General features: G+C 55.4%; 1 protein-coding gene across 6 annotated transcripts in view; it reads right to left on the reverse strand.

The window, feature by feature from the left end:
* The window catches only part of Slc38a10 (solute carrier family 38 member 10), a 40,827-nt gene that overhangs the window by 2,244 nt on the left and 25,310 nt on the right, over nucleotides 1-13,273 (reverse strand). For 4 of the 6 annotated variants that reach the window (XM_090351350.1, XM_090351349.1, XM_090351353.1 and 1 more), the window contains exons 11-16: nucleotides 7,959-8,133; nucleotides 4,449-4,616; nucleotides 3,614-4,069; nucleotides 2,993-3,088; nucleotides 1,847-1,870; nucleotides 187-363 (exon numbers count right to left, since the gene is read on the reverse strand). In XM_090351350.1, the coding sequence (XP_090207476.1) occupies nucleotides 187-363; nucleotides 1,847-1,870; nucleotides 2,993-3,088; nucleotides 3,614-4,069; nucleotides 4,449-4,616; nucleotides 7,959-8,133 (1,096 nt within the window). The remainder of the gene's footprint in view (nucleotides 1-186; nucleotides 364-1,846; nucleotides 1,871-2,992; nucleotides 3,089-3,613; nucleotides 4,070-4,448; nucleotides 4,617-7,958; nucleotides 8,134-13,273) is intronic. The other 2 variants (XM_090351352.1, XM_090351351.1) reach the window with 1 other exon arrangement.

A 13,273-nucleotide genomic window follows, 5' to 3' on the forward strand; every position in this document is an offset into this window, starting at 1 on the left:
ACACCGATGGTTGGCACAACTCAGGAGGAACCCCTCCCTGCCCAGAGGTGAGGACCAGGGACCTAGACCCTTTCCACCTCCCTTGATCAAACACTCATGCGTACACACACGCACGCACGCACGCACGCACGCACACACATGTGCTCTGCTCAGCTCCATAGCTACCCGACCACAGGCCCTGCCTACCTGGCCTGGACTTGTCCTCGTCCTCATCTTGCCTCTGCTGGCGGATCTCCTTGTGCTGCTCCTCAATCACTGCCAGCAGCTTCTCCTGCTGATCCAGGAGGCGCTTCTGCTGCACCTGCTGCTCTTTGATCACCTGCAGCAGGACAGCGTGGTCCAGCAGCTCTGCTCTGCCTGCCTCTGGGGAGGACACACACAGTCAAGACGCCTGGCTGCCAAGTGCCAGTGCAGGCAGTCACCTTCTGAAACCTACAAAGCAACACTGTCCCCTGACAGCACACAGCGGGCCCCAGGGCGAGGCCCCGTGGCCAGCAGCTGCCTGCCTGCTTTAGCTCTCCCACTGCCCCAGTTCAGATCCCCCGAGACCCCAGCAACCTGCCAGGCGCTGGCTGGAATGCACAGCCAGAGGAAAACAGAGCAGAGAGAACAGGTTAGTCCCGACCCCCAATTTCACACATTCAGTTGGTACTTTTAAGCAAGTTTCCTCCATGGAGGGAATCTTTACGACTCCAAAGGCTGAGGTCTGAGGGACTGATCTCCAATTTACCACCAAAAAGCCAGAAGTGGCTCAAGTGGCAGAGCGTTAGCCATGAATGAAAAAGCTAAGGAAATGTGAGAGCCCCACAGTGGAAGGGGAATCACACAGCCTCAGCTGGGAAGAGGCAAGCTGCAGAGAGGCTGCAACCTCAGCTAGGTACAGCAGAGCTGGCTTTCTCTACTGAGGAACTGCGTCGTTTCTATGCAGCAAGACCCAAGGTTTATGGAAGTTTCCCACTACACTCCATTTTTAGATTAGGAATCTTTGCACGATGAAGGGTTAGGAATAGGTGTCAAAGTTCAAGTCCAAAGGGAGAGCATTCTGTGACCATTGAGCTTCCACACCTGTGCATGAGCACAGAGACACAGGCAGGGCCCCCCCAAAGGTGACAGGGGGCCTAGATGGAGCGGTTCTGCCCAATGGTGACAGGGGGCCTAGATGGAGCGGTTCTGCCCCGTGTCCTTACCTGGACAAACCCCTGGCAGGTGCAGAGAGTGCGGAGGCCAGGGTTAGGCGTGGCCACCTGCACAAAGGCCAGGGTTGACCTCCAAGGGAGGCAGCCCCTGTGTCCTGACAGGCATTGACAGAAAGCTGGGAGAGGAGGCCTGCAGAGTCTGCAAGATGGGCCCCATGTCCTCTCTCCACAGGGGACGCCCAGCACACCACCTGCACGAGCCACACCTCACCCTGGCTGCGAGAGAGTGGGAATTCCATGAAGGCCACACCTCCAGGCTGCCTGGAGCCTCCCTCACGCAGGCTGCACCTGACTGGCTCTGAGAGGGGTGGGGAGGGGGCCACATCCAGCTGAAAACCGCGCGGACAGATGTACAACAACACAGAAGTGACAGGCTGTGCCAGCTAGAGCCCCGGGATGGGATGGACATGGCCGAGTGCCGAGGACATGGATGGACACAGGCCACACACGCCTCAAGTCAGCTGTGTTGGTGTCGGGGCAACCCACACACCTGACCACCCTCAAGACAGACGAGTGACGGGAGGGCTGAGAAGGAGAGGGCGGAGCGGTGCCCTCGGGGGAAGGCAGTTTCTGTGCTGACAGTGAGGCTCTCCACCATCGACCCTCCACAAACACGCTTTTCATTTCAATACACTCCTTTTCAGTCCTACCTGCTACTATCTTTTTAATTTCAGCTGTTCGTCCCGTTGAGAGGCATACGGAAGAAAGGTAAAATAGGAAAACTGTGAAAATCTCTCTTTTTCAGAAAGAAAAAAAAATCAAAGAATCAAACAGGTTTAGGTAACAGGTTATAGAAATTAGAACCAACAAACATAGTCAGGTTACAAGCAGAGACATGAGTACGTGTGGGAAAGCTTTCCAAGTAACTCCTGGACTCCAGAAGCCCAGGGGAGCCCTCCGGGGCCGTGTGGGCACAGGGGTGGGCCCCGGGCAGCTACCAGACTGCAGCCGCAGCTGCTCCAGGGAGCCCTGCAGGGGCCCAGACTTGGTGCTGTCCTGAGGCACCAGGCCCCGCTGGGAGTGGACCGGGCAGGAAACAAAGCTGGGTGCTTTGCCAACCCCAGAGGCAGGCCAGGTCCACAAGGTGACCTGAGAGAACGGTGCAGCCCGCCCCTGCTCCCTCCCACCAGCACATGGGGGGGTTCATCCCCAGAAGGTCCAGGGAACGAGGGGAGGCGTGTAGCAACAGGCAGACACTGAGAGGGCCACTGCCGCCCCCCCCCCCCCCCGCACAGGGTGCTCCACAGGCAGGGAAGGGGTGCAAAAGCCAAACAGAGGGAACGCTGGCAGGATTCAGGGTGAAGAGAGGCGGTGGACTCCGGGGCCAGGACCAGGACCCCTCGGGAAGACCAGCCTCAAAATCCACCTCCACACCTGGACACCCTAATGCCCCACACCTGGTTGTCTTTAACCCCCGGAGCCAGGAGCACGGCCTGGGGGTGGAGTACTCGCCGCGCAGGCACAAAGCCCTGGGTTCCATTCCTCAGTGCCATGTACACAGAAAAAGCCCTAAGTGGTGCTGTGGCTCAAGTGGTAGGGCACGAGCCTTGAGCTTGGGAGTTCAAGCCCCAGGACTGGCAAACAAAACAAAACCATGTGGAGATACTAGTGTGCCAACTTTAAGAAGAAATAAAAATGACCATTAAAAGCCATGTGATATGACAATTCAACTATTTTTTTTTTTTCAGGTAAGTCATGGAGAACGTGCTGGTGGGACCCAGAAGGGGTCGCCACTCCTGGGAAAGAAAGCAGGGGAGGCCAGAGTTCCCCTCCCTGACCTCTGTGGCCAGCCTTACCTTCCAGCTTGCTGCCGGCCTGCTCTCCACCCGGCTGCTCCGTGTCCTTCTGCTCTCCCTGCGCGGGCCTCTGGGCCAGGAGGGGGGCCTTGCCACCTGTGTGCACGGAGACGCAGACAGCTGTGCCGGCCGGCACTGGGGGCCCGAAGGGTCCCAGGGAGGCAGGCAGCAGATGTACCCTAAAATGACTCAGGGCCCCCTCTCGCATCCACACAGCTTATATTTAACCTGATGAGTACCAGGGAAGTAATAAAAAAATTACTCAACAATCGCACAGGCTTATGGCAGTGAGCCAACGTTAACTACCTTTGCCAATTAAAATGCAAGCCTCATGCTACCCAGCTCTTCGACGGGCACTTAACAGTGTGTTACCTGTCAAGCGCTCTGAGCCGTCCCTCGTGCCCCCAGACACCGGAGAACAGCATGGCACCTGACACTTAGTGGTCTGGCAAACAAGTGTGTGACAGATACTACAGTAGCTGTCAAGCCACCAGCCTCTTCCCATCCCCTCACGCCTGGCTCGGCTGGAGGCGCTGCCACATTCACATGCTAATCTCGGGAAGGGAGAGGCGGGGAGGGAGGACTAACCAACAACGGAGCCCCTCCCCGGCTGACACTCACCGAGCTCCTGCTGCGGGGCCTTCTCGGTGGGCTTCCGTGCATCCCCCAGGGCATGGTGGGCAGGCTCCTCCACTTCACCTGCCACAACTGCCATCAGCTCCTGGGGGCCGGGCTGCGCGTCCCCGCCGCCTAGTCTGGGGACATCCCTCTCAGGCTGACCATCTGCTTCTGGAACCTGCTGGGGACCTTTAGGAAGGTCACCTGCTTTCTCCAAGGCTTGGGCCTGCTGAGGCCTCGCCCCAACCTCTCTCTTCTCTGGCTCCTGCTCTCCTCTCTGTGACTCAGGCAGCGCCCGTGCCCTCTGCTCCTTGTCCCCGGGGGCCTCTTTGCCAGGGTGCCTGGAAGGTAGCTCATTCTCTTCTGGCCCTTCTCCATCTTGACCTTCATCTACCACCACCTGGTCATGAGGAACGGGAGGCTCGTGGCGGTGGGCCTCACCCATCGGGACAGCGATACCTGAAAGGACACAGGACAGACTAGGAAGCCAAGGTTAGGGAGCTTCCCGATTCCTCCTGGGGACGCTGGACTGGGTGCTGGTCCCCAGAGGTATGACACCTGTGGATTGCCAAGTGTTACCACCCCAGGTTCCATGGGATAAGAGCTGCCTGGCCCAGGGGAAGGAAGGGAGGGCAGCAGGCTGGCCCACGGGAAGGGAGGGAGGGCAGCAGGCTGGCCCAGGGGAAGGGAGGGAGGGCAGCAGGCTGGCCCAGGGGAGGGAAGGGAGGGCAGCAGGCAGGCCCAGGGGAGGGAAGGGAGGGCAGCAAGCTGGCCCAGGCTGGCTGGAGGACTGGACCAGGGAAAATGAGCATCCCAGTGCCTGCAGCTGGCCACCCACCTTGGCCTGGACGGTCCACCTGTGCAGCCTCCAGCTTCTCCTGGGTGTCCTCCCCCACAGGCACGCCTGCCGGTCCCTTAATCTGGGCCTGTTCAAGCTCCTGGTTCTCCACCGGCAGCTTTGGCTTCTCCCGGCCATCCCCAGGCACGTCCACCACGGGGTCCTGGACTGTGAGCACAGCACTGTGAGCTGAGCTGAGCTTTCGGGAGCCGGGTGGTGCTCCCTGCGCTGATCATGTTCCCTAGCTGAATGGCAGACCCTAGGCAGTTTTTCCTTCCATGATTAATCATGAGTAACCAAATAGCTCAGGAAACTCATTTTTCATTTGTATTCATAACAAAAAACATGTCAAAATGCAATTTACACTTAACTGACAGTCTGCAGATGGCGCTGTGATACTCAGCTATGACCACCAGGTGGCAGCAGGTGCCTGCCACAGCTGTGACTCTGAGGGTTCCCTTCCCAGGGCTTCCAGCCCTGCTCCCCACTCTGAGGAGGCCGTGAGGCAGGGAATGCGGGAGAGGGGGGATTCAGGGAGAGGGCATTTGCAGTGTGGTCACCTTCCCACTGCAGGCAGAAGAAATGCTCAAAGAGATGCTACCAAGTCACTTCTTTCTGGTGTGAAGCCCACAGAAGCCACATAGCACAAGGCCGGCAGACCCACAGAACTGGGTCCAAATGCAGCCACCTAGGAAACTACTTCTATTTAAAAAGATCACCGGGGCCAGGAGTGTGGCTGAATGGTAGAGTGCTCACTGAGCATGCATGCACACACACAGACCCAGGTTCCATTCCTCGGTACCACATACACAGAAAAGCCGAAAGTGGTGCTGTGGTTCAAGTGGTAGAGCTCTAGCCTTGAGAAAGCCCAAGAGCAGTGGTCAGGCCCTGAGTTCAAGACCCAGGATTGGCAAAAAAAAAAAAACAAAAAAATCACTTGATGGCAAAGACGCAGACGCTACAAATAAAAGGGAAACATTTTGGAAATCAACTGCTTCATCCCCGAGGCCCAAAGCAACTCTGGGCCTCTTACTCGGATGCAAGTTGCATGGGCGGGAGGGGGAGGGGGCGCGTGCAGGCAGAGGAGACCCAGGGGCCACACCTGAGCCTATCACTACAGCAGGGGGGATGCACTTTGATTTTGGTAAACCTCATGAACACAGCTCCCGTGGCTCCTCAGCTCCCAGAACCTGGGCTTGGGGTGGGGGCTTGAACTAGGCTTCTCCTCGGATGGGCTCATCAGTGGGCATGCAGACCCAGGGCACATGTGCACACACACGTGACGTGATGGGACATGACGTGATATGGGTCGTGTCGTGGTGGTGCCCCTTCTGTCTCCCAACCAAGGGCATCATGTCCTCCCTGCTGAAACAGGCATGGCAGACGGTGCCGGGGGAATTAGCTGTCCCAGGCTTCAGACGTGCCAGAAGAAAAAAACTGTAACGGGGCAAGGGACACCCATACAGCTCCCAACACAGGCTCAGAGGCCCAGGTCCGTTGGGAAATAGGGCTGTCCCAGGCCGAGGAGAGGGAGGCAAGGTGGCAGGTCTCTCCTGAGCAAATCTCAGTCCTCCCCCCCCCCCCCCCCCCCCCCGCCACATACACACACACACAGGGAGGCCAATACAGGCCTCAATGAAGGCCGAGACAGGTCCTGGGAGCAAGTGATAACAAGGCAGCAGAGGAGATGACACCAGCTGGAGGCACAGCACGCCAGGACATGACTGGGACCCCACTCTGCCCTGTGCCTGCACACCACCCCCAGTCCATCCTAGCCACTGCTGACCAGGTCTTGTTTCTCCCACCGAGAAGCATATACATCTCTCTAGCTGGGAGCCAGCGTGGGGGCGGGGAGGAGGTGATGCAGACCCAGGCAGCTTCTGAAGAAAGAGCCCGCCATCCCCAAACCACCGCCGCCACCCCTCAGTGCCACCGGCACGCAGATGTACAGCCTCATTTGCCTTCTTTATTAGACAATGGTTTCCCTGACCTTCCACAGGGGCTGTGCCACGCTCAGGCTTGCGTGTGTGCCGCTGGCCACGCATGTCCCAGTGGGAGCAGGAGGCATGGCCGCTGCCAGCTGCAGGCGCTCACTGAGGCAGACAGCTTCCAGCTGTGCCTCCCCAACATCAAAGAGATCATGGGCCAGCCTCAGAGCACACACCGGGAAGCCACGCCATCCCAGCTCTGCCCCAGGGAGGTGCCCCTCGACGAAGGGGGAGGCCAGCGGCTCAAGTCGGATGGCATATGGTGGAGGGGCCATGTGTGTGTTACAGCCTCACGGAAGAAATGGAAGCCGGATGTGGCCTCGGCAGCCCAGGTGAGCGGGAGACCCACATGTGCTGTGGTGACAGAGGGTGGCTGCGAGCCTTGGCTGGAGGCTGTGCAGCACTTTGGGGCAGGACTGGCTGAGAACTCATGACATGGCGCCCAGTTCTGCCAGGGTGGTCGCCAAGTATGCAGACCTCCTGTCCTCACTGACCATGCTCGGCTCCTGGCTCACCAGGCCACTGTTCTTGCCCCAGCCCATGGTGGTCTGGGCAGCAATGCCACCCTGGCTTTCCTAGGAGGGGCTGAGCTGGGGCCAACAGGTGAGGTGGACGCCCAGAATCTTCCTCCACACGACCAAGTCCACTGTGAGGCAGCGCTTAAGCAGCTGCAGCTTCTGAACACTCTGTGTCCCTGGGGACCCTGGCTGTCCCCAGGGCCCCCAGCTGGTGTTTCTTCCACCGGGCAGTCCGTGGTCCAGCAAGCGCCAGGGCCCGGCGCACACCCCTGGGACCCTTCCTTCTGCACAGAGGCCTCTCTAGGGCCGGCATCTCTAGCCAGCACCTTGATGCTGACCTAAATACACTAGCACCGTCTGCTGCTGCAGCAGGCAGAGGCTCAGCAAGAGCAGCATGGCTGCACAACTGGGTGGCCAGGCCCCGGCCCAGGACGCATGCCATCCTCCGAGCTGGGCCGGCACTCGCCTGGACCGAGGGCTTCTCAGCACAGGACCTCCGCTGCCCTTCTCATCCGTGCTGGAAGCCAGGCACAGGACCGCCCACCCAGTAACACATGCCGCTTCCTCTAAGAGCACGCCTCCCAGGCGCCCAGGCGGCAAGGCTGCAGACAAGCTGCTGGCACTGCTGGGACTCTCTGAGGGCCCTCTGGGTGTCATCTGAATCCTATGGCACTGGTTAACAGAAATCAGTAGCATGAAACAGTAAACCAATCTAAGACTTAACCCATGGCTTTCTTAGGCAGAAAGTGGCTTGCAATTCACATCCTCAGAACACACACACGCCTGTCAGTTTGCAGATGGTAGTGTCCTGATGGCCAGGCATGATGACCTCGGCTGGAGCTGTGCGCTCCACGACACAGGGACCAAAGGGGGTCCAGCTCTAGTGCAGAGGCCACAGGGTTCCGGACCTCACCCATGGAATGGAGCCACCTGCCCCACAACCCAGTGACCCCAGCTTAACCCAGAAGGTGCAGGGGGCTGCGGGGGCCGGAGTGGTGTCTTACCTGAGAGGCGGGCCGCCTCCATCTTCCTGGCGCCCTCGGCCTCTCCCTGCCTGCCGCCGCCGCCGCCTCCGCCGCCGATCACGTCCTTGGCCACGTCCACAGGGGGCTCCTCACTCACAGACAGGGTGGTGACTGTGCTGACCACCAGGACACCCAGGCCGACCCAGAGCACCACCTGGACAAGACAGAGACCCCGAGCTGAAGTGGGAGGGGGAGGAGCAGGGGCGGGAGGGGATGGCTCACAAAGCTGTAGACCACCAGAAGCCATGACACAACATCTTCCCCTAATTCATCAAAGCAATCTGTCTGCTGGCACCACCAGCCAGGCCTGCTGAGCAGAGAGGCCTTGTTACGCAGCCCAGGGTAGCCTGGAAATCCTCCTGGCCCAGGCTCCCGAGGGCTGCGATTATAGGCTATCATCAGATACTTGAGCGCTGCAGAAAAGGTGCAAGAATTCATCCGCCAGGGGTGGTTCCTTCTACACAGCCTGAAGCACACACTGCTGCAGGACTGCATCACCTGCACACCCACACATGCCAGCACCCAGCCTGGGTATAGGTTCTTCCCCTCGAGGACATGCCCAGAGCTGCCAGGCCGGTGGGGGAGAGGCTGCGGCCAGCTCTCTCAGCTGTGGTGTCCCCAGAGCTGTGCTCAAGCCCTAACTTTTCAGGCCCTCTCTCTTCCTCAGAAGGGCAAGGGTTGGTGGTAAATCCTGCAGCATTACAAAGCCTCATCATGCGAAGTGGCTCCTGTGAGTGGGCACTGCTGGCCAAATCCCTGCTCCTGGGTCTGTCCTGCTCTACCCTGTGCTGGCCTGGCACAGGCAGTAGGCCCTGGTTCCACAGCCAGAGGGACGCTCACCGACCTACTGCCCTGATGTGGGTTTTGTTGGTGGTGGTGTTTGGAGAGTTGTGGGGCTTGAACTCGGCCTGGACGCTGTCCTGCACTCATTTGCTCAAGGCCAGAGCCACTTTGAGCCACAGCTCCACGTCTGTGGTTTTGAATAGTTCATTGGAGACGCGTCTCACGGGGACTGTTCTACCTGGGCTGCTCTGGAACTGCGACCCTCAGACTGCAGCCTCCTGAGTAGCTAGGATTTCTGGTGTGAGCCACCTGTGCTGGCTAGAACCATTTTATTTTTTAACTTAATTTCATTTATTTAAATAACCACATTTTATATGCCCTATTTCCTTCCACTGGGAGGCACACATCAGTGGCCTGCTCGCTGCTGTCTCTGTTGAGGGGAGACCCTGGTCTGGTACCCGGGTTGTGACCTCCCATTTACCACTTTCCTCATGCCAGCCTAACCAGACAATGCAGCTCCTCCCAAAGAGGAGGCCCTGCTCTCCTGCAGGACCTTTTCTAGTTGTGTTAACTAGTTAAAAGAAACCAGCTCAGGAGCACTGGAACCATGCTCCTGGGTCAAATGTTTCCATGAGAACCTACGCTCAAGCTGGATGTGGCCAATTCAGGGGAAAAACAAAACAGAAAAATCTAGGAAGAAGCCCATTTGCATCTCATCCCCAAACACCTGGGGCCCTGGGGTGCAGAGGCCCAGCCCCAGCACATGGGCTGTTCTCCACAAGTCTGTGGAGGCCTGAACCTAAGCACGGTCCATCCTCCTCCTCGTGCAGCACACCCTCGGGGGCCACGCCAGCATCAGCACGACCAGCAGGGACACAGAGCAGGCACGGCGGAGGCTCATGCCTGCCACCCTGGTTTCTCAGGAGGCTGAGTTCTGAGGATTGCAGTTCAAAGTCAGCCGGGGCATGAAAATCCAGGAGACTCTTGTCTCCAAATAACCACCAGAAAACCGGAAGTGGTGCTGTGTGTTGAGGGGTAGAACACTAGACCTGAACTCAAATAGGCTCAGTGACTGCACCAAAGCCCTGGGTTCAAATCCCAGGCTAGGAGGGGAAAAAAAAGGAAAAAAGAAAGGAAAGAAAATGGGCTGATAGAAAACTCTGACCCCCGCCCACTCCTCCCATGTCTGGAGGGTGAGTGGGAGTGCCAGCTTAGCCCACTCAGGAAGTGGCCAAGCATGGCCTGTGTTACACACACATGCATGTGCGCACGCACACACACACACACACACACACACACAGAGCACAGGCTGTCCAGTGGCCAGTTCACCCCAGCTCCGGCATACCAGTCAGCCAGGCCCTCTGCCATTCAGTCCAGAACAGCATGGCAGCTGGCAGGAACTCGTCCAGATACCAGTTCCGAGGGAGAACCATTCTCCGAGCACCGTCAAAAGGCTGTTCAGGCACTGTAACATGCGTTGTAGATGTAAACAAGTGTGGAGACGCAGGTGTGGGTCAGACGCTGACACAACACAATGGTCACTTTTACACGCACATGAAGCTGTGACTACACTCAGTTACATGTCAAACCCAGTACCAACACTGGGCTCAGTGGCTGGGCCAGGACCCCGCCAGCTGCCCACGTCTGTTACTGCAGCAACAGAGCAGTACTTCACACACAGACAAGAGAACACAGGGATGGGAAGGAGGAAAGTGAACCGTAGAGAGAGTCAGTGACAGTTCAGTGAGTGAGCAGGCAAAAAATTAACACACCACCCGTAGCTTCTCCACACGCAAACAATCACCTAGCTAAACCACCGGAAGAATCAATCCCTTCCCAATGGCAGAGAATTGTCCAGGACACAAAGGCCCCCAGAAGAACAGGACCTGCGCAGGACCTGAAGACCAGAGTAATTACAGCACAGAGACATCCAGCATTAATCCACAGTTACAATAAATGCCAACTAGACCTAAAATAAAGGGCAAGGCTTATTTTTGTTAAAGTCAGATCAACTGAAGCCAAATATTCATATGGAATTAAAGCAAATACATCCAGGAAATTAATTCATAAGAAAAAGAGGAGGAATTACAGGCTGCAAGTTGGCCTGGTGGTAGAGTGCTTGTCTAGCATGCACAAAGGCCCGGTTCCATTCCTCCATACCACATACATAGAAAAAAGCCAGAAGTGCTGAGGCTCAAGTGGTAGAGCTCTAGCCTTGAGAAAGTCCAAGGACAGTGCTCAGGCCCTGAGCTCAAGCCCAGGACTGGCAAAAAAAAAAAAAGGAAAAAGAGGAGGAATCAAAATTAAAAGGTTTAGAGAATGACAGGTCAAAATGTAGTGAGTACTACTACAAAGCCATGGAAACTAAGGCAGTAATGGAAGGATAGACAGCCAACTATAGTTAAGTTCCACAGCAGGCCTACACATGTATAAGAATTCAATGTATGATGACAGACATTTCACTTCAGTGGAAGTGTGCCATTCCTTCATATCTGTGACGGATCATCCAACAGTATTCTACAACTGGGAGTCATCTTGCAAAAAAACAAGACACTTTGTCTCTTGTACTAATAAACTACATATTGATCAAGAGTTAAATGTGAAATCATAAAAGTACAGAATAAAATGATGACACATTTTCAAAAGTATTACTGGTATAAACTGGGGGCATGGCTCACGTGGCAGAACACCTGCCCGGAAAGCCTAGCCCAAGGCCCTGATACCCCAGCATTACCAATTTTTTTTTTTTAAGTAACAGAAACAGTAATATTGGAGTGAGTCTATGATTTTACTTAAAAAAAAAAAAAAGAAAAAAAGCAGCAACAGCAGCACCCTGAGAGTATCATGGCTAGAAAGTGCAATGCCCTGAGTTCAATCCCCAGTCACACACACACACACACACACACACACTCCAACAGGCATAAAAACTGGGATATGCGGGTACCAAGACATGTGAAAGGGTATCAATGTATGTGAATTAATGCACCTTCTATCTGGCAAATATCATGTAACCCTTTTACTAATTACAATAAAAAAAAAAAAAAAAACTGGGATATGAGGGGCTGAGAGCATAGCCTAGTGGTAGAGTGCTGGCCTAGCATGCACAAAACCCTGGGTTTGATTCCTTGGTACCACATACTCAGAAAAAGCTGGAAGTGGTGCTGTGGCAAGTGGTAGAGCGCTAGCCTTGAACTAAAACAAAAAACCTGGGATATATCAAACCAAACCAAACCAAACAAACAAAAAAAACTTGTAACAACATAGACAATAGTTTTATTTCCTCAACTCACCTAGAAACTTCTGCCTCAAGCTATGCCCAAAGAGCTGCTATCCCATTTACCTCTAAAAGCTGGATAAAAACCCTTATTAAATATCTTCAGGACCTTAGACATGAGAAGCCAGGACGCAAGAGAATACAGCCAGGTACTCAGAGAGAGAGGCCAACTTCCTGTCTGTGGTGCCAGCTGTGAGCAAAACACAGGCCAGCAACTGGACTCAGAGTGACTTGAGGGCCTGAGCACCAGGACGCAGGAGCCTGAGGGGGAGAAAGACCCTCCTCCATTCTCACCCATGCCCTGGGCCAGCCACTAACTTTGCAGAGAATGAGTCCAGAGCAGCTGCCAAGATGAGCGGAACTCAACAGAGTTCAGCAACAGGATGGTGAGGGGTCTGACATCTGAGGAATGAGGATAAGCTAGCCACATGTCCATATCAGCTGGGCCTGGCCTTCTGTTCATCGTAGCTGACAGATAGAAGGAAACACCAACCAAGACCTCTAGATTCTCAGATGCTGTGGCCATGAAATACCAAGCATGCCACGGGACAGGACCAAATGACAGAAAACCAAGTAGTGAAAAAGGAAAAGCAGCCATGAGGGCTGACTGCAGAAGCTCCTGAGTTACAACTCAGCAAACCCAACTACCTACAGGGAAAATGCACGGAATGCACCTGACCTATGAAGCATCCTAGCTGAGCAGCACAGCCCCTTAGTATGGTGGGAGTCCTTGCGGGCTGCAAGCTGACCAGGGGCCTAGAGTGCGGGGTCCTGCCGGTTGTGGGCTGGCCAGCGCCTACATACACAAGGGTATACCATAGGTCACGAGTTTGAGAAAACATCAAAACTCAAAATTCAAAGAAACGTTTCTACTGAATGTGACTTCATTCTATCATAAAGTCAGCACACTGCCAGCTCAGGAATGGTCTATAGCTGAAGAAGCAACAGTAATAATGTGGAGCAACTTTTTTTTTGGTGGGTCATAGGGCTTGAACTTGGCCCTGGGCACTGTCCCTGAGCTCCTCAGCTCAAGGATAGCGTCCTACCCTTGAGCCAAGCCCCACTACCTGTTTTCTAGGGGTTAACTGAAGATAAAAATCTTGGGTCCTTTTGTGCCCAGGGTTGGCTTTGAACCTTGATCCTCAGATCTCATCCTCCTGAGTAAGATTATAGGTGTGAGCCACCCCCACTCAGCTAAATGGAGGAACTTTGAATGTAAAATTAACAACCATAAACA

The sequence above is a fragment of the Megascapheus bottae genome, chromosome 17, assembly GCF_031878675.1.
Source record: "Megascapheus bottae isolate mThoBot1 chromosome 17, mThoBot2.hap1, whole genome shotgun sequence".
Lineage (NCBI taxonomy): Eukaryota > Metazoa > Chordata > Mammalia > Rodentia > Geomyidae > Megascapheus > Megascapheus bottae.